The sequence below is a fragment of the Rhincodon typus genome, unplaced genomic scaffold (genome assembly GCF_021869965.1).
Source record: "Rhincodon typus isolate 14 unplaced genomic scaffold, sRhiTyp1.1 hic_rhity00000727, whole genome shotgun sequence".
NCBI lineage: Eukaryota > Metazoa > Chordata > Chondrichthyes > Orectolobiformes > Rhincodontidae > Rhincodon > Rhincodon typus.
The window spans coordinates 1-27,577 of record NW_025966365.1 but is presented as its reverse complement, the minus strand read 5'-3'; the positions used below and the strand labels follow the sequence as shown (position 1 = coordinate 27,577).

The following is a 27,577-nucleotide window of genomic DNA, read 5'->3' as shown; positions in this document are numbered from 1 at the left end:
TATCTCAGATTCTCCAGCATCTGCAGTTCCTGCTATCTCTGTACATACACTGGCACCTGTTTGAATTCAACAAAATAGGTGTCAAATTTCTACTCATTTCTCAGGGCAAATGCCCTGACCAACCAGAGTCAACTGAGTGGTTTAAAATTGAAATATTGTCCGGCTTTAAACTATTAAACATCATTAGTTGATGCATTCTCCATGGCATATCTCTTAACAATCAATCTCCCACTTGCCAGCCAATTATCAGCTCCCTCTAATGCAGTAGAAATATTGATTTTCTACATGCATTGGTTCCTTTGCAAACTTTCCTGATGACTGCATAACAAAGAACTTTGAGTATTATTGAAAAAAAAAGTATTCTGTCAATCTTAAAATAATAGCTAAGCTATTTTAAGGTAAACAGGGAACACTCCTTCATCCAAACAGTAATGGGGATATCCAAGTAGCCCTATAGGAAGCAGTTCAGGTTGGACGGACCAAACATTTCAAAATGAAGAGTGATAAAAGGAGATAAAGTATTGATCAACCATGATCAAATAGTGCAACAAGACCAAGGGGATGAATGTCTTCACCATACTGGGGCAAATGGAATAAACCTTCAGATGATCACTGCTGATACCAGTTGTATAAGCCCTTTATATAAATATATACTTATATATGGCCCAGGACTTCCCAACACAATCTCTTCCACTTCTATCCTCAACTTCAAATAGTTCTTCATTTCACAGGCCTCCCAGCTGCCTGCAGCCTAATTGTCTGTCCTGGTAGTATGACTTCTTGCTGCCAGAAAGTGGTATTGCTCACGTTAGGATCTGCCACTTCTGGCCTGCTCTGCTGGCCAATCATCCATCCTTAAAAGTCTGTGACCACTGAATCCATTGACAACCCATCATTACAGCTTCTTGGTCAATTCATCACTCCACTGACCACCCAGCTACTCTCTTTCTCATTCACCAGTCTGCTGCCAGCAAAATGGTGAGGCCGGAATTCCCAGACTCTTAGGGTGCCCGTCCAGCATCATAACCAGTCAAATCCTATATTGTCTAAACACATTTTCTCCAGTCACAACTCAGCAAACAAGTTTAAAGAGCACATCTTCCCTTAAATATAAATCATATGGTTTTTTTTTTCTCACCAGCTGTGGGATTGTTAGCAGCACATTCTGGGCAAAACCATTCTTCCACTGGAACAGTATTAAGGGCAGGAGTGAGACAGTCCAAGTGGTACCTAAAAAAAAAGGAAACAATTTGAATCATCAAAAAATATTCTTCATTAAAAACAAGTTAAAATAATGCATGCAGAATTTTAATGAATTAAACTTGAACCATCCAATGCTTTCCAGCAAACCTGTAGTTGCCAATACAGAGCTAAGAGATCTTGCTTCCTTCAGCTTGAAAGAACTGTTATTATACATCACTGGGAATGCAAAGAAAAGAAACACAGAATTGGATCTATATAGAATCATAGAATCCTTACGGTGTGAAAGCAGGCCCATCAGGTCTACACCAACCATCCGAACAGCATCTCACCCATCCCAGTAGCCCAACATTTCCCATGGCTAATCCACGTAACCTGCAAAACTGGATTCTATAGGCAATCTATGGCCAATTCACCTAACCTGCATGTTTTTGGACAGTGGGGAGAAACTGGAGCACCCAGAGGAAACCCATGCAGACGTGGGGAGAATGTGCAAACTCCACACAGACAGTCATCTGAGGGTGGAACCGAACGCTGCGAGGCAGCAGTGTTAACCACTGAGCTACCGTACCACCCCTCTGAAGTCTCTGCAGTCATGACTTTGAAGCCCATGAAATTTGAACTGAAAAACAATAAAAGGGCTATTTTGCTCACCCAGTCCACTCTCTTTAATCAACTCTCCATTCACAGAACCATTTGTTCAACCTCCTCAGAGAAGCTGAGAGTAAATTTGAACTGTGTCCTGCAGAGAGTGTGCTGTAATGTATAATTCCGCCATGAGACTGACAGTTGGTTAAGAAATGGACAAAGGATAGCTTCTTGGTACTTTCTACACGTTGCCTCAAGAGTATTTTGTTGCTTTTTGCTTGTTGCAATTAAGGTCTTAAAATTTGAATTTGCATTGTGCAATTTCTAGATCAGTCACTGGGAATTCAAATTTGTTTTACAGGTCTCAACAGAGTTGGTAACAACTTCTATGTTCACTCCACCAACTTGTCAATATTCTTTTGAAATTTTCACTGCCCGTTTTACAGTTTACAATGCTTCCAAGCTTTGCATTGTCTGCAGACTTTAAAACTGATTCCTGTATACGAAGACTAGATCACTAATATACATCAAGAAAAGGGTCCCAAAACCCACTGTGCCAACAGTCTGAGACTAAATCAGACTGCTTGCAACCTCGGTTTCACATATGAAGCCGTAATTAGCTTTTGATCACTCTTTTGGGCTTTCACTTTTCACCTCCCATATATCACCGACTTCACCCCACGCTGACTCAGCTTAGACATTGCCAAAAACTTCATCCAATCTTTGTTCCACCTAAACTCCAATGCACTCACATCCTTCCTACAGGGTTGCATCCATAACACAACACTCCAGCTGAGGTTGAACAAGTGTCGTGTACACGCTCATCGTAACCTCCCTGCTTTTGTACTCAATGCCTTTATTAATAAAGATCACGGTACTGCATGTTTTATCAATTGTTCTCTCCACCTGTCCTGCCACCTTCAATAATCTAAGCACACGTACACCCAGTTTCCACTGCTCCTGCACTCTCTTTAGAATTGTTCCCTTTATTTTATATTATCTGTCCATGTTCTTCCTACCAAAATGCATCACATCACACTTCTCTACCTTGAATTTGATCTGCCACTTATCCACCAACCTGTCTATATCTTTTTGAAATTCTACACTGTCCCTCAGTTTACAATGCTTTCAATTATTGTATTATCTGCAAACCTTGAAACTGTCCTCTACATATCAAGTTCTAGATCATTAATAAATATCAGGAAAAGCAAGGGTTCCAATTCTGATCCCTGGGAAACATTCCTCCAGCCTGAAAGATATCCATTCACCATTACTCTTTCCTGTGTCACTCAGCTAATTTTGCATTCACTTTGTAACTATCCTTTTTATTCCATGTGCTATAAATTCTTTCATAATTCTGTTGTGCAGCAATCTACTGAAAACCTCTGGAAGTCCATGTACACCACATCAATATTTTCTGCAACCTCTCGGAAAAACTCTAGCAAGTTATTTAAATATGATGTATCCTTTAGAAGATATGCTGGATCTTCTTAATCAACTCACTTTTTTTCAAATGACCAATTCCATCCCTAATAACTGTTTCTAGAAGCTTCCACAGCACTGAAGTTAAACTGACTGACTGCTAATTGCTGGCGGGCTCATTCTTACAAACCTTTTGTGTACAAGTGCATAATATCTTCAATTCTCCAGTCTTCTGGCACCCGCAAGTGTTTAGGGATGACTGAAAAATCATGTGAAACACCGCCCTTGCAATTTTCTAGTCAGTTTCTTCAGTATCCTTGGATGCTTTCCATTTGGTTCCAGTGACTTCTCAACTTTAAGTACCAAGAGTCTATCCAAAAAATCTTCCTTATAAATTCTGAATCCTTCTAGTGATAGTTTCCTCTTCTGTTACCATGGCTTGTATAAAATCTCCCTCTTTGGTAAAGACAGATGCAAAGTATTCATTCAATGCCTCAACTATGCCGCTTGCCTTCACGTGTAAATTCCTTCTCTGGTCTTTTTTTTTTAAAGATCATTCATGACATGTGGGCATCACTAACTGGGACAGCATTTATTGCCTATTCCTTGCCTATTCCTTGTTGTGCTCGAGGTGGTGATGAGCTACCTTCTTGAACCGCTGCAGTCTGTATGCTGAAGGTATCCCCACAGTGCTGTTAGGGAGAGAGTTGCAGGAAATTGTCCCAGTGACATTGAAGCGATATATTTTCAAGTCAGGATGGTGAGTGCCTTGGAGGAAAATATGACAGATGATGATGGTGTTCTCATGTATCTGCTGCTTTTGTACTTAATGTCATGGTCATGGGTTTAGAAGGTGCTGTCTATGAAGCTTTGGTGAATTTCTGCAGCGCATCTTGTAGATGGCACACACTGCTGCTACTGATCTTCAACATGGAGTGAGTGAAAATTTGTGGTGCCAATCAAGTGGGCTTTCTGCTGGATAGCGTCAAGTTTCTTGAGTGTTTTTGAAGCTGCACTCTTCTGGCAGGTGGGGAGTATTCCATCACATTCTGGACTTGTGCTTTATAGATGGTGGGCAGTCTGTGGGGAGACAATTCCTAGATATTGACCTGCTCTTGTAGGTACAGTACTTATGTGGCTGGTCCAATTCAATATCTGGACAATGGTAATCATCAGGATGTGATGGAGGGAAAATCAGCAATGGCAATACTGATGAATGTCAAGCAATGATTGTTAGATTCTGTCTTTTGGTGGTGGTGATTGCCTGAGTCCCGAATCCTATTTGGTACAACCTGCCTCTTAAGCCCAGATGCTGTTAAGGCCTTGCTGCATATGAATACAGGCTGCCTCAGTTCCTGAGGAATAGTAAATAGTATAGAATATTGTGCAATCATCAGCAAACATAAAGTCATAGAGAACAGAAACAGACCCTTTGATCCAACCAGTCCATGCTACATAATCCTAAACTAAATTAGTCTCACCTGCCTGCTCCTGGCCAATATACCTCCAAACATTTCCTATTCATGTACTTATTTAAGTGTCTTTTAAACATTCTGTGCCCGCATCCACCACTTCCTCAGGAAGTTCTTTCAACACGTGAACCATCCTCTGTGTAAAAAATTTGCCCTGGTCTTTTTTAAATCTCTCTGGTCTCACCTTAAAAATATTCCCCAGAGTCTTGAAATCCCTCATCCTAGGGAAAAGACAACTACCATTAACTCTACATATAGCCTTCTCAACCTCCGACACTCCACTCAAAGAAGTCCCAGCCTATCCAGCTTTTCTTCATAACTCAAACCTTCCATATCCAGCAATATCCTGGTAAATTGCTTCTTAACCCTCTCCAGCTTAATAATATCCTTCCTATAACTGGGCAACCAGAACTGGACACAGTATTCCAGAAGAGGCCACACCAATGTCCTGTACAACCTCAATATGACTTTCCAACTCATATACTCAAAGGACTGAACAAAGAAGGCTAAACACCCTGTCAATATGTGACGCAAACTTCAAAGAATTATGTACCTGAACTCCGATGTCCCTCTGTTCTACAACACTACCCAAAGGCACAATATTAGCCACCCTCCAGTCATCAGGCACTCCCCACTTCTGATCTTATTAAAGACAGAAGGTCACTGATAAAGCAGCTGAGGGTGGTTGAGCTTAGGTCACTACCCTAAGAAATTCTACCAGCGATGTCTTGGAGCCAAAGTGACTGACCTCAAACAACTCAAATCATCTTTCTTTGTGCCAGGTATGACTCCAACTAGCAGAGCACTTTCCACTGATTTCACTGACTCCAGTTTTGCTAAGATGTATTGATGCCACACTTGTTCAAATACGGCTTTAATATCAAGGACAGTCACTCTCATCTCTGGAATTCAGTTCTTTTATCCATGTTTGAACCAAGGCTGTCATGAGGTCAGGAGATCAGTGATCTGATACCAATTCAACTGAAAAATAGACTTTGGTTTTGACTTTGTGTGCAACACCATTGTAAATCAATTAAAACAGAATTGAATAAATCCATGAATTCCCTAAAAATAAATTTGCATTCCTGCTGTAACAATTTTAGCGATGTTCTTTAGCTCCACATCGTGATGTTGAAAACAATGAACAGTGAGAATGGCAACTTCCCAGGTAACAGGACTTGGAATTCAATATTCGTGGGAATATGACCAAAAACAGGAGGTTGTGGGGCAGCATTGTTTAATACAGGAAGGTATTGGTGTAATGACGATAGTTGTATAGGTGCAATAGATTGTGATCAGAATTAGTTTGGGAAAGAAATCACAGGTAGCAATCTTCTATAGGCCCTCAGAAACTTGCCTCATTGAAGTACTAAGTATATATCAGAAAATAACGGAGGTGTGTTAGAAGGGCACTATCACTGTCACGGGTGATTGTAATTAACATAACAAATCAGATGGAAAAGAGGAAGGAGGAAGATGAATTTGCACAGTGCATCAGGAACTACTTCTTAGAGTAGTGGCTACCAGGCTATTTTAGATCTAGTAATGTGCAATGAAGTAGGGTTAATTAGAGATCTCTTAATCAAGGATCATCTTAGGGAGTAGCAATCAGAACATGGTGGAATTTCAAATTCAGTACAAGGGAGAGCAACTCAGGTCTCAAACCAGGGTCCTCAACCTCAATAAGGGCAATTATAAAGGTATGAAGACGACTCTTAACAGATACTTCATAACGTTCAGGAAAAATTAAATTGATCAAAAAAAGGACTGTGACAACAATAAATAGCTTTACAATAGTTAAAGTCAGAAGTCACAGAACACTAGGTGTGTGATTCCAAATAAACCTGTTGTACTATAACCTGGTGTCGCATGACTTCTGACTTTGTCCACCCCAGTCCAACACTAGCACTTCCATATCATAACCTGTAGTTAATAAAACCAGTCAAGGACTGTATCCAGACAAAACCTAAGGTGTATAAACAGTAAAAATTAGTGGTAAGCCAGATAAATTGGAATTTCTTAAGAAAGCAGATGATGACAAAAATAAGCTAATATTTCGGTAGAAAATGTATTATGAAATTAAAATGGCAAATATAAAAACTGCAAGAAATTCTACGAGCATGTAAAAAGTAAAATAGCTAATTTAAGTATGGGATGTTTGGAGGATGCAACTGGGGAGTGAATAACAGGGAGGAGGGAAATGACAGATAATTTAAATCAATATTTTGCATTGGCCTTCATGATGGAGGACATGGTAAACATCTCAAAAGTTAACAGGAAAGATCCTAGTAATAGTCTGCACACAAGGTACAAATATATGCAATCTGATGCCAATTGAACTGAAAAGTAGACTACAATTGATAAACTAATGGCAATAAAGGCAGACCTGTCACCAAGACCTGATGCCTGCATTCATATATTGTAAAAGAAAGTGACTGCACGGATAATGGAGGCTTTTGGCCGAAATATTCCAGAACTCATCAGACTCCAGGAGGGTTCCAGCGGATCAAAAAACTGCCATTAAGACACCCCTGTTCAAGGGAGGAAAACAGAACACAGGAAACAATGGGCCACTTACCCTTTCATGTGTCATTGGGAAAATGCTAGAGTCCATTATTAAGGAAGAAATAGCAGGACATTTAGAAAAACATAATAAAACCAAACAGAGCCAACATGGTTTTGTGAAAGAGAAATCGTGTTTGTCAAACTTGCTCAAGTTCTCGGAGAATATAACAAGCAGAGTTGATAAAGGGAAACCAGGGGATGTAGAATATTAGTATTTCAAGAAGGCATTTGCTAAGGTGCCATGTAAAAGGTTATTGCACAAGATAGGGGCTTACAGTATTGCCAGTAATGTATTAGCATGGACAGAGGATTAATTAACGCAGAAAACAAAGAATTAGGATTAGTGGGATAACAAGGTAGAGAGCTGGATGAACACAGCAGGCCAAGCAGCATCAGAGGAGCAGGAAAGCTGACGTTTCAGGTCTAGACCCTTCTTCAGAAAAAGTTAGGATTAATGGGTCTTTTACAATGTAACTTGTAGAGTGCCACAAGGATTGGTCCTATGAAATCAATTATTTTGCTTTTTTTTATTACAAACAGAGAGGGGCAGAGTGCAACATATCCAAACTTGTAATCGTAACAAAAATAGGTGGAAGGGCATGTTGTGATGAAAACACAGGAATCTGCAAGGGGATAAGGACAAGTTGAAAGAGTGGACAAAACTTGGCAAATGGAGTTTAATGTAGCCAAGTGTGAGGTCATGCACGCACTTTGGTAGTAAGAATTAAAAAGCAAACTCTACTAGCTAAATGGAGACTCTATAAAAGGGCAGCACAGAGGGACTCAGGTGTTCTTGTCATGAAACACAAAAAGGAAAGTTAGCTTGCAGGTGTAGAAGTAATTAAGATAGCATATTGAATTTTGTCCATTCATCTTAGGAGACTGGAATTCAAAAATAGGGAAATCTTGTTACAACTGTACAGGGTTTTGATGGGCCACATCTGGAGTATGACATAGAATTTTGGTCCCTGCATGTAAGAAAGAATATACGGCATTGGAGGCAGTTCCAAAAGCTTCACTCGGCTGATTCCTGAGACAAAAGGGGTGACTTATCAAGAATGGCGAAACAAGTTAGACCCTTATTCATTACAGTTCAGAAAAATGATGAGCAATCTTAATGAAACATACAAGATGCTGAGGAGTTGAAAGGATTGATGTTAGATGATGTTTCCACCACTGGTGGAATATTGAACTACACAATATAGTTACACTATAAGGGGACACTTACCTCAAACTGAAGGAATTTCTTCTCTCAGACTGTAGTGAATGTCTGGAATTCTCTACTTCAGAGAACTGTGAAGGTTAGTTCACTGGAAGTATTTAAGGAGAGGATACATAACATTTTGTTATGTTGAGGAGTTGAGGGATGTAAGGAGTTTGCATTAAAGAGGAGTTGAGGCTTGGAACAGATCAGGCATGTTATATAGCACGGTCGGGCAAGCTTCATTGCACAAATGTCCTACTTCTGCTCCTGTTTCTTACATTCTCATGTAAACAAGTCATGGTGATACTGTAGTTGCAAACAGTAGTTAGTAGGGTGGCAGTGTGGCCCCCCCAAAACCAGGTTCACTACATTCTGTGACCCACCAGGAATGGGAAATCTTTTGATGATAGTTATGCCCTTTAATTGAGCTTCAGTGTTCAGTTGGTTGGTGGGAATTAGAACTTACCAGACAGAGACGTTTAGCTGATAAGGATTCAGTTACAAGCTTCCTTTGTCCTGGCCCCATAGATCCCACAGTTGACATCCCAGTAGACATCTTCCAAGGCCAAGTGATAACGTCACCTGTAGGGGGCCCTCATTCATTAATCTCTCAGTATCTGTCTCCACTGAATGACTTGATTTGACAGTTTTGTCATGGTGAAACTAGTTAGAAGTTATTCTTATCAAAATTGTGGTCATCAATGAGCAAGATCAGCTAACTGAATTAAGTGACGTTATGGAACATGCAGATTCTCATATTGCTGGCTCAGACAGAAGGATAAGTGAGGGAGTATTAATTCACTGAGGTCTAAACAGTCATGAACACCATCAACCCCAGGTTGATAACGATAGATGTGAATTCTCAGAAAGACATCTGGCAAGTTCACCAAAGCATTGTTGTTACGTTTGTGCATCATTACCAATTTGTCAAATCATAGTTTATTGCTGTATCCTTAATACACTGAACAGCAGCAACTTTGAACACTGTTATTTTGAGGAAGAACTTATAAAATTAGAGGAACAAGAGCCCAACCTCTAACATAATAACTGGCTGAAGCTGTATTGCAACAAATACTGTCCAAAGACATTGTAAAGATCAAACAGCAGTGAAAAGGATGTCAACAGCTCCCCGGGATTCACACCTGTAGAATTTCAACCTGATACAGTTCTATCGTTTAGATATGTTGATAATCAGTCAGTATGCCATCATTGCAACACAAGTAATTTGAATTGCTATGGTTTCCAAATACAGTTTTAAGTTATTGTCATGTCCAGCTGTTACATACCCCGAATCACAACCATCACAGAGGAGAAGGCTATCTTCACGGTCACTTCGTCCACACACCTCACAGTTTGTCACGTCCTCTTCCTCCTCTTCATTATCTTTATCAGGGCTCTGCACTGGAATCTTCAAAGAGAAGGAGAATTCTTAGGAATGAAATATTGGATTGTCTAAAGATACTGTCTTTTCCACCCCCACTGACTGTGACTCAGTAGCACCAAACATGTGACACTGAACTGCGCAAATGGGAAATAACTAAGGCATGATCCCCTGCCAACTGCGTTAGTGGACGTGTTCTCAGTGTATGGCACAATTGACAGTAACACTGCTAGGAAGAGTGTTAGATTTACTGAGACCATGAGACCATAAGAAATAGGAATAGGAGTAGGCCGTTCAACCCCGTTCTACTATTCAATGGGAACATGGCTAATCCAACATTCCTCACGTCCACTTTCCTGCCTTTTCCCCATAACTCTTGATTCCCCTACTGGTCAAGAATCTATCAACTGCAGCCTTAAATGTATACAAGGACACTGTCGCCACAGCTCTGTATGACAAGGAGCTCCAAAGACTCAAGACCCGCAACCCTCAGAGAAAAAAATTCCTCATCTCAGTCTTAAATTGGTGCTCTTTTTTCTGAAACTATGACCACTGTTCATAGATTCTCCTATGAGGGGGAGCATCCTCTCAGCATTTATACTGTGAAGAGCCTTAAAGATTCTATAGGTTTCAATGAGATTGCCTCTTATTCTTTTACACTCCAGTGAGTAGAGTCCCAACCTGTTTAGCCTTTGCTCATAAGACAATCCTTCCATATCACACCAATGGAATTATACATTTCCCTAAATAAGGGGACCAAAACTGCGCACAGTACTCCAGATGTGGTCCCACCAACATCTTGTACAGTTGCAATAAGAACTCTTATACTCCGAACCCGTAAAATAAGGGCCAAAATTCCATTAGCCTCTGTGATTCCTTGCTGCATCTGTGAACAAGCTGTCTGTCTTTTGTGTACAAGTACCTCCAAGTCCCTTTGTTTTGGAGTTTTCTGCAGTTTTTCTCCATTTAAATAACATTGTTCTTTTGTTCTCCTTTCCAAAATAAACTTCGCATTTTCCCACTTTCAACTCCATTTGCCAACTTTTTGCCCACTTACTTAAGCTATCAATATCTTTGTAAACTATTTGTTTCCCTCTCACAACTTGCTTTTCCACCTATTTTTGTGTTGTCTGCAAATATGGCTATAGTACATTCACTTCCTTCCTCCAAGTTATTAATCTATATTGTAAACAATTGCAGTCCCAGTACTGATCCCTGTGGAACCCCACTGGTCATGGGTCAACAATCAAAAAAGAGCCCTTTATCCCACTCACTGCTTTTTTTCCCATGAACCAATGCTCTAAGCATGTCAACGTACATCACCGCCAACATCCTGAGCTCTTATCCTATGACTTAATCTTATGTGAGGTACCTTGTCAAACACCTTCAAATGCAACACATCAAACAGCTTCTTTATCCACTCTGCTTGAGACTTCTTCAAAAAACTTTAATAAATTAAATACAATTTTCCTACCATGGCGCTATGCTAACTGCTTGATTAGATTATGATTTGTTCTGCTTTTACTTCCTTAATAATTGATTCCAATGCTTTACCAACGATCATAGGATAATCAACATATAGTTAACCACTTTTTGCCTCCTTCCCTTTTTTGAATAGGGGTGTCACATTAGCAGTTTTGCAATCCTCTCGTGCTGCTGCAGAATCCCAGGATTTTTGGAAAATGACAACCAATGCATCCAACATCTCTGTAGCTATTTCTTATAGGATCCTAGGATGTAAGCCATCAGGGCCCAGGGGCATATCTGTTTTTAGCCACTTTAGTTTGTCAAATATTATTTATTTAATGATGGTACTTAATTCCTCCCCCTCATTCTTTAGTATTAATGGAATTTTCGAAGTATCGTCCACTGTAAAGATTGATGTAAAATATCTGTTTAACTCCTCCACCATATCCTTATTACCCAAAACCATCTCCCCAGTCTTGCACAATATACTACACGTAACATTTCAGCAAGTGGGGCACCAACAGACCTTGCTGCCACAGGGATCACTGTTAGGTACTTGCACTAGCTAGATCTGGATATCCACTTATTCCTAGCGAATCAATGTCATTTATGATGCCCTCATGACATTCAGTGCCCAGGAGCACACACGTTTGACATTTGTGCCAAGTATCCGAGATTCCCACAAACTGACCTACCCCCAATCATATCATCTTGATCCCTAGCAGAAGTAAGCATCTTCTCAATTTCATCCAAATACACTTATACCGCCCTGATTAACAGTTTTCATTGCAACTCACCTTCTTTATGACTGTTCCTCCAAAATGTGTACGGACACAGATGTGTTTGAAGATTATTCGATCAACAGGACATGAATTGGCATTCTGTGTGAAAAATAATATTTTATAAACCATCAATACAATTCTTTCAGAGATAGTAGGAACTGCAGATGCTGGAGAATCCGAGACAACAAGGTGCATGGCTGGATGAACACAGCAGGCCAAGCAGCATCATAAATGTGGGTTAACCAATCTGCTTTGAAATTTTATGACTGACTTATAGATGGCTATCACTGTATGACAGCTGGCTTCATAGGACCTCCTTAATTTCTTGCAGCATGGGGAAGGCAAAGTGAGGAAGACAGAATTTGCATTTCCATGATTTCCTTTAAGACATCTGAGCATCCTATGAAAGTGCTTTCAGCTAATTAAGGACAGTAATTTAAGCCAATTTTAATGTGCAATCACTGCTGTGATGTAGGAAACACAGATTATTTGTCATACTGATGGTGATTGATGTTAGCCAGGATAACAAGGAAAATACCATGTTCTTCTTTGCATAGTGCTGTGTGATTTTACTACCTATCAGGGGACAGACAGTGCCACTATTTACTATCTTATTCAATAAACTTCAACCATGGTAACTTTTTTCTTAAGCAAAGGTATTAGGCGATATGGGTCAAAGGCAGTTATATGCAGTTATGTCGCTGATCGGCCATGATCTCATTAAATGGTGGAACAGGCTTGAGGGACAGAATGATCTATACCTGCTCCTATATTCCCTGAGAGTGCATGAATGATGTGTAGAACTGAATTATGTGCTCAAGCCCCCTAAGTATTGAAACTATAATCTTCTGGTTCAAGGGCAACAGTAGTCTCCATTGAGACATGAATGACATTCTCAATGTGAAGGGAAATACTACTGCCAAATCTCTTAAATCATTATAGTGGGGAGCAAATGTGAAAATAATAATCTCAAGTTCAGAACAAGTCCATAATCACATCATTCTTTCTTACAGAATCAGGTACAGTCACTTATAGTTTATCAAAATACGTGCAGAAATGTATAATTTTTTTAATATAGAGAATACACCATCAACCTAATAGCTTCAAACAGTTCAAAACCTATACCTGGTTCATAGCACTCACCTTTGCCCATTCAAGAATGCAATCAAGGCAAAAGTAATGTGCACAGCTTTCTGGAGTTCCAATAGCCTGGTCTCGGAAAGTATTCAGGCAGATTGGGCAATTGTCGGCCTCCTCATCGGAATTGCTTCCCCATTTACCTCCAGAACTTGTTTTCTCTGTGTCATCTCCTCTAACAGCCTCCTCTGCCTCATCATCGATTTCATTGTCTTCAGACAAATTTTTTTAAGAAACAAACAAATGCAATATCATTTACATTTATCAATCTCCGAATGTAAACTTGAATTATAACACTACATGACAGAAGAACCAAATTTACAGTGTAAATTTATGTAGCAGCTTTAATGGGGTAAACATGCCAAGAGCTGCACAAGGGCATTATCAAAACAAATACAAAAATACTTCAGAAATTAGAAATCTAAAAAAACAGCAAAAATTACAGGTCTGTTTTACAGTGACAAAATTAACATTCCAGGTTAATAACCCTTCATTCTGTCGTTTGTTTCTCTAACAAGCTGCTGTCTGGCCTGCAGAGTATTTCCAACATTTGCTGTTTTTATTATCAGTACAACTCTGAAACAGAGCCACTTAAGGAAACGTTAGGACAAGTGAGCAAAACCTTAGTAGATAAGTTTCAAGAAACATCTTAAAACATGAGAATTAGTTTGAAAGTCAGAGGGGTTTAGGACCTAGGTGGTTGAAGACACGAACATGAATGGTGCAGCATTGAAAACTGGGGATGCGCAAAAGGCCAGAATTAGAAAAATATGAAGGTCTTGGAGGCTGTCTGGCTGCAGCAGGTAATAATAAAAGTTGGGAGAAGAGAGGTCGTAGAGGAATTCAAATGCAAGGATGAAAATTTTAAATTTGAGACTTCACCAGGATCCAATGTAGATCAGCAAGCAGTGGAAATGGATTTATGGCACATGCCACAACTTTGAATGCAGGTCAGAGTTTTGGATTTATTTTATAATGTTATTACATACCTCTAAAGCAGGTTGGACTTGGATCCAGGCCTCCTGGCTCAGAGGTTGGGACACTACCATTGCACCAATAGCACCTCTAGCAGAGTTTTGGATGAACATGAGTTTGCTGGCAGTGAATTTGGGGACTGATTAGGAGGTTAATTGATAATAAAGATACAAATAAGGGTTTCACAGGCAGAAAGGAACAACAACAGTAGCAAATTACAGTGAGATATTGCTCTTGGCATTCCAGTATACAGCAGAGAAAAGATGTCTATACAAGAATCCTCCACATTGGAAACATATTGGAAACAGATTAGTAATCCATCAAAACATTACAAGTTTAGAAGTGGAAAAGTAATGTACAGATTCTATTTAAAAGAAAGACTCAAGAAACTGCAACAATACCCATAACAGCAGAGAAGACTGAGTGGAGTTAATAGACATTTTAGCATTGCAAGTAGTTTCAAGAGACTGCATAAGGAATGGCAGTTTCCTCTAGTTTGCTAAATAAAAAATTTGAAGAGGTGTTACTTAATGATAATTGTTCTTGCTTTCAATGTATTTGAACTAGATGCAAACTGATTAAGACAACTGTCACTGTAGTCAATAAGGGCAGCAATCAAGAAGCTATGACAAAAAGCTTTGAAATCAAAATAGTTAATTGTTTTCAAATTTTTGGTCATTATAAACATCATTGTTTTGTATGATGGGGATTACCTAAAATAACAATACCAGGGCATTAACTGGCACAATATTACTCAGATTGCAACTTCCAAATACTCTATCTGCATTATACTGCACCAGAAGGGCCCTGGTCTATGTTGAATTGAATATTTGCAGCTTGGGTACAAATGGTTTATGAACCTCCAAGAATTCCACAAACACCATGCAATCCTACACTAGAAGAGGGCACAGAAATATGCTCACACCTTAACAGGCAAGGCAAGGACAAGCTCATTTGTGATGGCGCTGCTTACTATGCAGGTATGTGTGTAGCAATGGCCGTTTAGTTGAGACATCAAGGGACACCAGTAGCAGTGACACCAGATCTTTAGCTTTCAGGGTAGAATGAATGAGGTGGAGGGAGGAAAGCCTTTCAAACTCAGACGTGAGATATTCTTTTTCATGTCCATTCTACTAGAACAATAACTCACCTGAATAATATTTGATCCTATAAATTCAAATCTTTGCAAGATTAACAGCTCTTACCAGATCCATTATGAAGTATGGACTAATGAATTTGACTTAATCAAGTCTTACAAGTTGGGGAACCAGTATTATACCTTCCTCTGCCTCATCTTCATCCTCATCATCTTCCTCATCACCTTCATCATCATCTTCCACCCCTTCTCCATCTTCATCATCTTCATCTTCATCATCATCATCATCTTCATCTGTACCACCCTCATCTAGATCATCTTCACTGCTAGATTCCTCTGACAAAAGCATACATTCAGAGTTTTAGAGGTTAGACTTTTGTACCAGCCATGATAGGTAGTGTCCCGGCATCAATCAGTGATCGGCTCACAGACAGAAAACAGAGTAGTAATAAAAATGTTGGCAGGTTGTGAATAGTTGGGTACCACAGGCCTTGGTGCCCAGCTGTTCACAATATATACAGTATAAGCGATTTGGAGATGGGGACGAAATATAATATTTCCAAATTTGCAGATGAAACAAAGCTAAATGGGAATGAGAGCTGTGAGGAAGATGTAAAGCAGCTTCAAGAGGATTTGGACAGGCTTAAGGAAATGGGAAAGAACGTGGCAGATGGAATATAATGTGGAAAACTCAGGGGTTATTCACCTTGGTAGGAGAAACAGATATGCAGAGTATCCTTAATTGGTAGGAAGTTGGAAAACGTAGTTGAACAAAGGGACCTAGTTGGCCTTGTTGACGACCCACTAAAGGCTAATATGCAGATTCAGCAAGCTTTTAGGAAGGCTAATGGAATGTTAGCCTTTATCACAACAGTATTTGAGGGCAGGGTTACTGAAGTCTTGCCTCAATTACATATGCGCTTGGTTAGATCATCACTGGAGTAATGTATGCTATTTTGGTCTCCTTATCTCAGGAAGATATTGTCATAGAGGGAGTACAACAAAGGTTCATCAGATTTGTTCCCAGATTGTGGGACTGTCCTGTTAAGTGAGATTGGGCAAAACAGGACATGTAGTCTTTAGCTTTTCGAAGAATGAGGGATGGTCTAATTAATACTTACAAAATGTTTAAACTCAGGCATGGTAAATACAGGCAAGATGTTTCCCTTTGTATGGGAGTCTAGAAACAACTTAAAAATAAGGCAGATGCCATCCCAAAATGAGGAGAAACTCTTTTACTCAGTATTTTAAACCTTTAGAATTCTCTACCGCAGAAGACTGTGGAAGCTCATTCTTTAAGTGTGTTTAAAATAGAGATTAATAAATTTCTGATTGCCAGTGGCATACAAGGAAATAGGGATGGTGTAGGTAAAACGTGTTGAAGAGTTCAATCAGCCATGATTGTACTGAGTGGCAGGGCAGGTTCAGTGACTTGACTGGTATTTTTTGTTCAAATGTTTTTAAATCAACCCTGAACTTACACACTGAAGAAGTACAGTTCTTGTTTGTGCAATCATTCATCGTAATTTAACTGTTTAAGTCCAGGTATAATTTAAGTAAAGCTATGCAGCACTCCCTCCTTGGTCAAAATATCTTTCCAAAGGCTGGTGATCAGAATTTCCCTCAGAATCCAAGTGTGGTCCCACTAGTTTTAGAGAACTGAGACCTGGCTTCTACCCCATAGAATTATCTTCCTCAAGATATAAAGGCCAGCATTCTATTACTCTTTGACTACTTTCTGTACTTGTTCATGATATCTTTGTGCTCTATGTACCTGAACACCAAGTCGCTTTGTTCTTCCACTGTTTCTAGCTTTCCACGTAACATAAAAACACAAGAAACTGAAACAGCAGTAGGTCTTCGAGGTGCTCAACCTTGTTCCGCTATTCAAAAAGATCATAGTTGATGTTCTTCTTGCCTCAACTCCACACTCCCTGCAGCTCCCCATGCCCTTTGACCCCCCCTTTATAAATCAAAAATCTTCCTAACTCAGCCCTGAAATGTAATCAATAATCCAGCCTCCACATCTCTATGGGGAGAGAATTCCAAAACTTAACAACCCTCTGAGAGAAGAAATTCCACCTCATTTCCATCTTAAATAAGCCGTTAGATCTAGCTTGACAAAATGCAACCAATCAAACCCCCTTAGAATGCAATGCTTCCATAAGATCGCCTCTCATTCCTTTAAACTCATGAGAATAGGCCATCATGCTCAACCTTTGTTCATATGATGATTCCTGAGATGGAGTTAATCAGGTGAGTCGTTTATGGACTGCTGCCAATGTAAGCGTATCCCTCCTTAAATAATGAGATCAGAACTGCATGTAGTACTCTAGGTGAAATCTCATTAGTGGCAGCAAGACTTCACTACTTATATTTCTTTCATTCATTCACGGTTTGAGGGCATCACTGGCATTTATTGCCCATCTCTAATTGCCCAGAGGGCAGTTACAAGCCAACCACATTGCTATGAATCTGGAGTCACACGTAGGCCAGCCCAGGTAAATATGGCAGTTTCCTTCCCTAAAGGACATGTTTGAACCAGATGGGTTTTTCCAACAATCGACAATGGTTTCACGCGTATCATTAGACTCTTAATTCCAGACCTTTTTTTCATGGCATGGCAGGATTTGGACCCAGTCCCCAAACCTTACCTGGATTAATGATCCACCAATAATACCACTCAGCCATCGCCTCCCCCAGTGCTCCCCATATACTCCACTCAATTTGCCAATTTATGTTCTTTCCATTTCTTTGCCAAATACTTGCTATACCTGCATGCCATTTTTTGACACAAGTTTACCAATTAGAAAATTGGTTGTTCCATCCTGTTAATGTTGACCCCATGTTTATCTACATTGAAATCCAGTACCTTGGAGCCATAACCCAAGAATCAGCACTTCCCAGAGAGATGAGAAAACTCAAAAACACAGACTGAGCAAATAATTTGCTATTTAACTTAGACAGAACATGATTAAATATTTAATTCATCGTATGCCTGTCAGGACCATTGATTCGTCAGCACATTTTTGAGATTAGAATGTCATTGAGGGCTCCCTTTTCGGAACATCATTCTCCTATTGATATTGATTGTCTTCAATATGTGTAAAGTCTTTTTCAAACAAGCACATCTGACCCTCAGCTCTAAACAAGGGTAGCTTTATCCTATCTGCGCATCCACCATGATCATACCATACTTCATTTTGCCCAACTAAATTCTGAACATTACCTCCATCACTGAAAATGGCTACGACTTCTCGTTTTCCTCTTGCTTTCCCCAGTGCAGTGTTTACATTAATCAGTTCATCTTGGCTATCGTCATCCATAATGTACATTCAGAAACTGAATATCTGCAAGAAAGAAGGATTCCATTAACTAAAATCCAAGAGGCAACAGCATCAAAGAGATCAAACAGATTTTCAGGTCATCAAGTCTGCCACTGGTGTCACAGAAACACAGAATGATATAGCAAAGAGGAGGCCATGTGGCCCATCATGCTTGTGTTAATTATTTTCCACAATATTTTTTCAATTCCATTTTGCAATTTATTACTTGAATCTGCTTGTCTTTTAAGTAGTATATTCCAGAACGTCATAACACACTGCATAAAAAAAATTATGTCTCCTCTGACTCCCTGTTACTTCAAATCTGTGTCCATAGTTACTGAACATAGTGACAATGGAAACAATTTCTCCTGATTTGCAAAGGTCCATTAAATCCTTACCTTTTCTGGTCTGAAAATTCCTCTCCCAGGGACCAATATTAATAAATTTCCTCTCTAAGGCTCTGACATCCTTTACAATGTGTGATGCTCAAAAATGCTCACAATGCTTCAGCTAGAGTCTAATCAATGAGTTTTTAAAAGCCAAAAATGTCTGAAAATGTTTTGACAAATTAAAGCGCATTTTGTGATTTGTAGAGAAATGCAAATGCTTATCAATTTCAAACTGTTGTAATTGTTAGATTTCAAATGAACAGATGCATTAGTTTTAGCTTTGTTTACCTATCACCAAGACAACGCACAAATGCATTTGTATAAAGCCAAACTAATCTCAGCATTTCAGCATCTGATGCAGTTAGTGCAGATAAGACATACGTCCAGGAAGTCCATACTAACAACCTTGCTAGATCATGTACAAGTGAAGTGAAGTAAAGGAGCATGTCAGCACTTTGCAAACTATTTTCCAAAGTGACCCCATTCTAACTCTGTACCACTTTCCCCAGTGTAATTAGAGATGGGCAATGAAGGCCGGAATTGCCAGTGATACTCATATCCATGAAACAAAGTAAAAACATTTGAAAATGAATGTGACTCCAGTTGCCAGCAAAACCAATAACAGCAATAAAGGAGCCTAGGAACAATTATTAAAGTTAGCATATTATAGATGAACATAAAGTAATGTATCATACGAGTATGAAAATCTGTCTCAAGTACTTCATAAAAATTTATTTTACATAATCCAGTAGATTTCAATCAAATTCTCTATATTCTATGCTGACAGAAGACTCAGTGAAGCTCCTCTCCTGCTCACCACAAATACTCATTATAATCTTTCACCACCACCACTCCCCCAACCCCGCGCACACACCCCCACCTGCCTTCCCAACTCATCTCTCCTTTCACACACACCCTCTCTCTATACTTGTCCTTATACTCTCACGGCCCTCTCTCCACACTCAATCCCTCACATACTCATAAGCTCTCTCCATATTCACTCCCCCATTTGACACATTCATGCCCTCCAAATCCATTTCACTCATGCTCACCCTCACATCCCACTCAGCCCCCACTCATTTTACCACCCCAAAACTCACTTATGCCACCAATCACATTCACTCACTCACCCTCCTTCTACCTCCACCATCCTCACTTTCTAGATTTCTCCAACCTGCTCAGATCTCAGGGAGCTAGAGTGGTAAAGAACCAATAATGATAACAGATTATCTGAAACATTTTAGAAATATGACTTGAATCCTAAAACTTCATAAAGCATAAATTAATGTGGCAGAAAAGTTATAACAAGACCCTAAACCCAGAGTGTGGAGACCAGCCCTTGGTCACTTGCACCAATGAAAGGTATCTAAACGTTTGTTAGAGCAAGCGTGGATTTCAAAGAGCAAAACAATAAGCTGCATGACAGTACATCATTACTGCTTCATTTAAATACACCTGCCAATTTTAATATAGGCACCACTGCCAGCACAAAACAACAACCGTATTGGGCATACAAAAAAAAACAAAGCAGGATCCACTGGAACAAAATTCCAGACTTGCCGGGATCAACCCGGCCCCAGTCTCTGTTACTGGCCACAGTTGCCACCCCCAACCCCGCTTTCGGCCTGGCCTCAGTCCAGTACTCAGCCATCTAAGCCCCACTTTGCCTTCTTCCAACTCCAGTCAGCAGCACTGGCTTCAGTAACGGAGACATCACCAAAAGGAGTTCTGTAGGCTGACCATGTGAATTATAGCTACGAAAGGGGTATCCTCTGCTGCTCCCAAACACAAACAGATTCAACAAACAAGAGCCAAGTGAAAGCTTCCCTGGGCTGGGTTGAGTAAAGAGAAAAAAATTCAAAATGCATAATTCTACAAGTCAAAATTCTGCCCTACAGCAACAAATGTATCACCTTTGTAGGTTGGTCTCACACTCAAGATTAAAGAATAGAAGATTGAAAGATAAAGGCCTCCATGCTGGTCATGCATTCCAAGATCCTATGGAAACAAAGTCTCACAAAATTGATATCTTTCTTGCAGTTAGTGGTTATTTTAAAAATTCAAGCTTCCTCATTCATAACTGTAATACACAAGTGCAGTAAAATATTTGACCTAGCAAAACAGAACTCAATGCTTATGTAGACACAACGTGACTCATGGCAGTGCCCTAGGCCAAAACTTCAGGTGCTCAAAGGCCTTTTCTCAATCATAAAGTCAGATACGTAGATGTTCACTGATGATTGCTTAATGTTAATTTTCATTCACAATTTCTCAGATTCTGAAGCAATCCCCATCCTAACAAAGCAACGCCTGGACAACATTCATATTTGGGCTTATAAATGGCAAGTAACATTGGTGCTACATAATGCCAGTCAATTACTATTTTCTGAATTCCCCACCAACAACATCCTGAGGATTCAGTGGCCAGAAGCTTGACATTGTTCTGAACAAAAGAGCTCACATGATCCACCAGCTTAAATGCTCACTCCTTTCCCAGTGCCTAATGACAGCAGCGTGCACCAAGGTACATTGCAGCAAATTGCCACGGCTCTTTTAACAGGATCTTCAAAATCTCTGCTCTGTAGGTCTTGTGACACAGTGGGTAACATGTCTGTGTCTGAGCTAGAAGGTCCAGCTTTAAGTCGCACTCCAGGGCCAGATGGCCACAAAAACGTGTTCATCACATGGTTTAAAATGTTAATTACCAATCCGTAATCCTTCCAATACACCTATAACAGATTTTTTCAACTGCTGCACAACAGCATCCCCACATTAAAAGATTCCATGTGCAGGTTCCTGCGAAGGGTAGGTGTGTTCCTGAGCTTGAGGGACAAAGATGTCAACGAAGACGAAATGATGAAGATGTGATGACCCTGTGCCCTCTATTACCCAGAAGGACATGAGTCTGTTAATGAATCACAACAACTTGCATTTACATTAAAGGTAGGGGAGGTGGGGAGACAGCATGGTGTGGGGTGAACAGAGGTATTGAGAGACTGAGGGATTGAAGAAAAATGAGGGTCAAAATGATGAACTGCTATGCACTTGAAAAAATGTGTGTTTTCAACATTACCCATAAATCTAACCAATATAATGGATTTTATCAAGAAAATAAATTGAGAACAAGTCAGCAAATTGGGTATGCAACTCTATGCTTTTATTTCTAGGTTAAGGAACAGAAAAGAGGCACAATTCACAATGTATAATCTGTTCTGCTATATACTTTTAGATCGATTGTACTAACATACACTAAATCCCACAGAATCTGCCAAAAACTATTCAGTCAATCCCCTGAAGACTTCAAAATAAATTCATTTCATTTTTTAATGTTTTCAGATACATATAGCAAATCCCTACATCACATCTTATTAATCCATATACTTTAAACATGCTTGTATCAAAGGTGCAAAACTCAGATACGGAACGTTAGGCCATCATTTAATGTATTTGGAATAAAATTTCTGTATTTGGAAATTTTTACACTTTTTGAATGGAATAGAATCATGCCTACTTCTAGAAAATCTAATTTTAAAACAAACTAAATCAAGGCACTATGAACTAAATCAAGATTAATTTCCTATGAGAAATATGCATACAAATTCACATGTAATATAAAATGCAGCTTATCTTGTCTGTTCCCACAAGGGGTTTGGAAGAGATAAAATTAGAAAGTCTATTTCTACTAGTCACTGAACGGCTAACGAGATGCAGTGGACTCTAACTGCCCTTTGAAATGGTGTAGGAAGCCACTCAGTTCAAAGGCAATTCAGGATGGGAGGCAAATGTTGGCCTTGCCATTAACATCCATATCTATATAAACTGGAGGGCTCAAACATAAAACAATAAGGAAATTTATAACAGGAGATTCTTCTGTTCTCTTGACTGAGGAGTGTTAGGAGTTTTAATTCCTGTGCAAAATTCAGCAGCAGACTAAGAATCCATAACAGCTTTTAAAAGGGAAATGGATAAGTACTTCAAAAGTAAAAAAATTGAAAGGTACAAGAATAAATTAGGTATCTCTTTCAAATTACAGGCACAATGGGCTATATGCTATTTGTCTATGCTGTGAAATTCCTCAACTGAAGAACAAATCTCGTCACAAAAGCAATTACATCTTACAAAAAGTGAACAAAAACATTCTTTGAATCATTTAATGAACTTAAAATGTAATGACTATGCATCTTATAAAACCACTGGCACAGGTATTTCAGCAATCACTAATGACAAGCATGTGAATCAATTAAAATTTATTTCAGAAGATAACATCTTGGAATACAGTGTACGAAGAATGTTGAGATATAACTTGGTAAATGTCGCTTGCTTGAGACGAACAGATTGGCTCAGATCTCCGATTCCCAAAGGCATTTCATAGTTCGCAATGAGAGATTAGAGAGAGATTGGAAGCATGCACATACAATTAACTGAGCATTAGAGGGTAAGGATGAGCAGTTATCTTTCAGACAGAAAAGAAGAACTCTACAGGTCAGAATTATGATCACTGCATTTTTCATGTCTGTTAGTGATCTGGATTTGAATATATAGGACATCATTTCAAAGCCTGCCAATGGCATGAAACCCAGAAATATAGTATACAGTGAGAGAACGGTATCACAGTTCAGGATGAATGGAGAGGAGGTATAGCTGTAAAATTTGCTGATGACTCAAAGATAGGTAGAAAATTCAGTTGTGAAAAGGACAAACCAATAGGTTAAGTAAATGAGCAAGTATCTGGCAAACGGATGACTTGTGAAAATATAAAATAGTGCATTTTGGTAGGAAGAATAAAAAGCATACTATCTAAAGAGTGAGAGAATGCAGAGGGATCAGAGTGCCCTAATGCATGAATCACAACAAATTAGCTTCCAAGTAAGCAAGTAATTAAGAAACTAATAGAATGTTATAATTTATTACAAGGGAAATCAAATATAAAGAGGGTATTCTTCAGTTATATAGAGCATTGGTGAGACCAAAAATATTGGTCTCCTTATTTAAGGAAGAACGTAAATATGTTGGGAGCAGTCCAGAGAAGATTTATACAGGAACTAACGCATAGAATAGATGAGTTGTTGTGAGAAAAGCTTGGACAAGGCTTGTATCCACTGGAGTTTAGAAGATTAAACTGCAACTTATTTGAAATAAGATCTTGGGGAGGATAGATATGAAAAAGATGTTTCATCATAGAGTAATACAAGAGAACAGACCCTTCAGTCCAATTAGTCCTTGCCAACCATGTTCCCAAACCAAACTAGTCCCACCTGCCTGCATTTGGCCCATATCACTCCAAATCTTTCCTAGTCATGTACTTATCCAGATGTCTTTTAAATACTGTAACTGTATCTGCAAGCACAACTTCTTCTGGCAGTTCATTCCACACACAAACAACTCTGTATAAAAAGTTGCCCCTCATGCCCTTTTCAAAACTTCCTGCTCTCATCTTAAAAAGATGTCCCCTAGTTTTGAACTCCCCTAGGGAAAAGACCCTTGCTATTCACCTTATCAATGGTCCTCAAGATTTTATAAACCTCTATCAGGTCATCCTTTAAACTCTGAATCTCCAGTGAAGCAAATCCCTGCCTATTTTTATAACTCAATCCCTCCATTCTCAGCAACATACTGGTAAATCTTTCTGAACCCTATCCAATTTAATAACGTCCTTCCTATAGCAGGGCAACCAGAACTGCACACAGTACTCAAGAAGAGGCCTCAGCAACGACCTGTACAATCTCAACATGACGCCCCAACTCCTTTACTCAAAGGTTTGATAACACTAAAGGAACAGCAATATATGTCCAAAACAGGATGGTATATGGCTTGGAGGGGACCTTGCAGAATTTACCGTTTGCATGTATCTGCTGTCCTTGTCCATTCAGATAATAAAGGTCACAACTTTGGGAAGCACTGCCAAAGAAGCCTTGGTGAATTTCTGCAGTGCATCTTGTAGACAATACACATTGCGGCTACTGAGTGTTGGTGGTGGAGGGTGTAAACACTTGTAGATGTGGTGCCAGTCAAGCACGCTGCTTCGCCCTGGATGGTGTCGAACTTCTTCAGTGTTGTTGGAGTTGCTCTCATCCAGGCAACTTCTTAGTTCTGCCTTGTAGATGGTGGACGGGCTTTGCAGAATCAGGAAGTGAGTTACTTGCTGCAGGATTCCTGGTCCCTTGACCTGCTCTTGTAGCTTCTGTATTTATATCGCTAGTCCAGTTCAGTTTCTGGTTCATAGTAACCGCCAAGATGTTGATAGTAGGGAATTTAGTGATGGTAATGTCATTTAATGTTAAGTGACAATAGTTATATTCCCTTTTGTTGAACATACCAATAATTAGGAGAAGGAACAGGCCATTTAGGCCTCTCAAGCCTGCTCTGTCATTTGATAAGATCATGAGTGATCTGAATGGAGCCTCAAGTCAGCATTCCCACTTAACATTGGTCTGGGATTCTGGTTTAGTCCTGTAACACTGCCACTAAGCCACTAACTCCCCTAAGATTTTTGGGGCTGAAAGGTCAATGGGATGAGTGGGATTTGGACTCACATCTCAAGAGATTCTAAAACTAGGTATCACCATTTAAAATTAAGAATTTACTCATTTAAGGCGAAGACAAGGAGAATGCCTTTTTTTCTACAGAGGACCATGAGTCTTTGGAACTTTCGTCCACAAAAAAACAGTGTAAACAAAATCTGAATATTTTACGGCAAAGGTGAATTGACTCTTTATCAGTAAGAAATTGAAAGATAATTGGGGGTAGGGAAAAACGTGGAGTTAAGATTATAATCAGCTCATCCATGATCTTACTGAACAGCAGAGCATGCTCAAGGTGCAAAACAGCCTAATTCTGATCTTAACTCCTATGTTCATATTAATAAAAAGGGACACAGCAGATGAAGTTTAACAGAACTCTGAAGTGATGCATTTCTACACGAAGAATGAGGAGTGTCAATATAAAGGGAATGGTATAATGTTAAAGTGGGTGCAGGAACACTTATTCAAGATGTACACATATATGCCTTTGAAGGTGATAGAATAATCTAAGAAACTGATTTTAAAAAAGCATACAGGAACCTTGGCTTTGTGAAGTGACAAACAGCACAAAAGTGAAGCTGTTTTACTAAATCTTTATAAATCAACAGTTAGACACCAGCTGGTGTGATTGCGTTCAATTCTAGGCACCACTTTAGAAAGCATGTCAAGAGGTGCTTGTGATAGTACCCCTACCTCTGAGCCAGGAGACCCAGCCTAATATCCCACCTACTCCAGAGGTGTGTAATTACATCTCTGAACAGGTTGATATGAAAATATGTAGAAAGCATGTCAAGGATTTAGGGAGATTTACTAGAATAGTACATATATGGGATAAGTGACTTCAATCAGCTAGAAAAAATACCAAAGAACTGTGAACTCTAGAAATCAGAAACGAAAACAGAAACTGCTGGAAAAACTCAGGTCAGGCAGCATCTCAGGAGAAAAAGCAGAGTTAATGTTTCATAATGCTCAGTTAACTGGAGTCCTGAAGAAGGGTCACTGGACATGAAATGTTAACTCTACTTTCTCTAACATTTATCATCCCAGTGCAAAATTAAAATCAGACAGCGTGCCTTAATGACCACAATCCAGTGGCTCTGATATCCATCATTATGAAGTGCTTCAAGAGATTAGTAATAGCACACATCAACTCCAGCCTTGCAGACTGCCTTAATCCACTACAATTCACCTACCGTTGCAACTGGTCCACAGCAGACGCCATCTCCCTGGTCGTACATTCAACCCCTGGAACATCTGGATAACAAGGACACCTACGTCAGACTCTACTTTAATGACGTTAACTCTGCCTTCAATACCATAATTCCAAACAAACTTATCTCCAAACTCCGTGACATAGGACTCTGCACCTGGATCCTCGACTTCCTGACCCACAGTGTACAATCAGTAAGTATAGGCAACATCTCCTCCACGATAACCTTCAGCACCAGAGTCCCACAAGGCTGCATACTTAGTCCCCTACTATACTGCTCATACACTCATGACTGTGTGGTCAAATTCTGCTCTAACTCCATTTACAAGTTTGCTGATGACACCACCATATTGGGTTGGATCTTAAACAACAACGAGACAGAGTACAGGAAAGAGACAGAGAGGTTAGTGGCATGGTGTAAAGACAACAACCTCTTCCTCAATGTCAGCAAAATGAAGGAGCCAATCAGTGACTTCAAGAAGCAGAATGGAGGGCAATGTATCAATGATGCTGAGGTGGAGATGGTCAAGAGCTTCAAATTCCTAGGAGTAAGTATCACCAGACTGACTTGGTCCATCCATGTCAACACTACAGTCAAGAAATCGCACCAATGCCTTTACTTCCTTAGAAGGCTAAGGAAGTTCGGCATGTCCACAACGACTCTTACCAATTTTTATACATGCACCATAGAGAGTATCCTATCCAATGCATCACAGTTTGGTATGGCAACTGCTCTGCCCAAGACCGCAATAAATTACAGGGAGTTGTGAACACAGCCCAGTCCATCATGCAAACAAACCTTGCTTCCAATAACTCCGTCTATACTTCCCACTGCTTTAGGA

The 27,577-nt window shown here is 39.6% G+C and overlaps 1 protein-coding gene across 2 annotated transcripts in view; it reads right to left on the bottom strand.

The window, feature by feature from the left end:
• LOC109916068 (PHD and RING finger domain-containing protein 1-like) overlaps positions 1-26,743 on the bottom strand; it is a 42,622-nt gene extending 15,879 nt beyond the window's left edge. Inside the window, exons 1-7 of one of the 2 annotated variants that reach the window (XM_048621516.1) lie at positions 26,719-26,743; positions 18,519-18,639; positions 15,473-15,625; positions 13,225-13,430; positions 12,097-12,180; positions 9,738-9,859; positions 1,139-1,230 (exon numbers count right to left, since the gene is read on the bottom strand). In XM_048621516.1, coding sequence (XP_048477473.1) covers positions 1,139-1,230; positions 9,738-9,859; positions 12,097-12,180; positions 13,225-13,430; positions 15,473-15,625; positions 18,519-18,624 — 763 coding nt within the window. In that variant the 5' untranslated portion in view covers positions 18,625-18,639; positions 26,719-26,743. Of the gene's footprint in view, positions 1-1,138; positions 1,231-9,737; positions 9,860-12,096; positions 12,181-13,224; positions 13,431-15,472; positions 15,626-18,518; positions 18,721-26,718 lie in introns of those variants that run through there. The other variant, XM_048621515.1, reaches the window with a different exon arrangement.
• Positions 26,744-27,577: the final 834 nt, after the last annotated feature.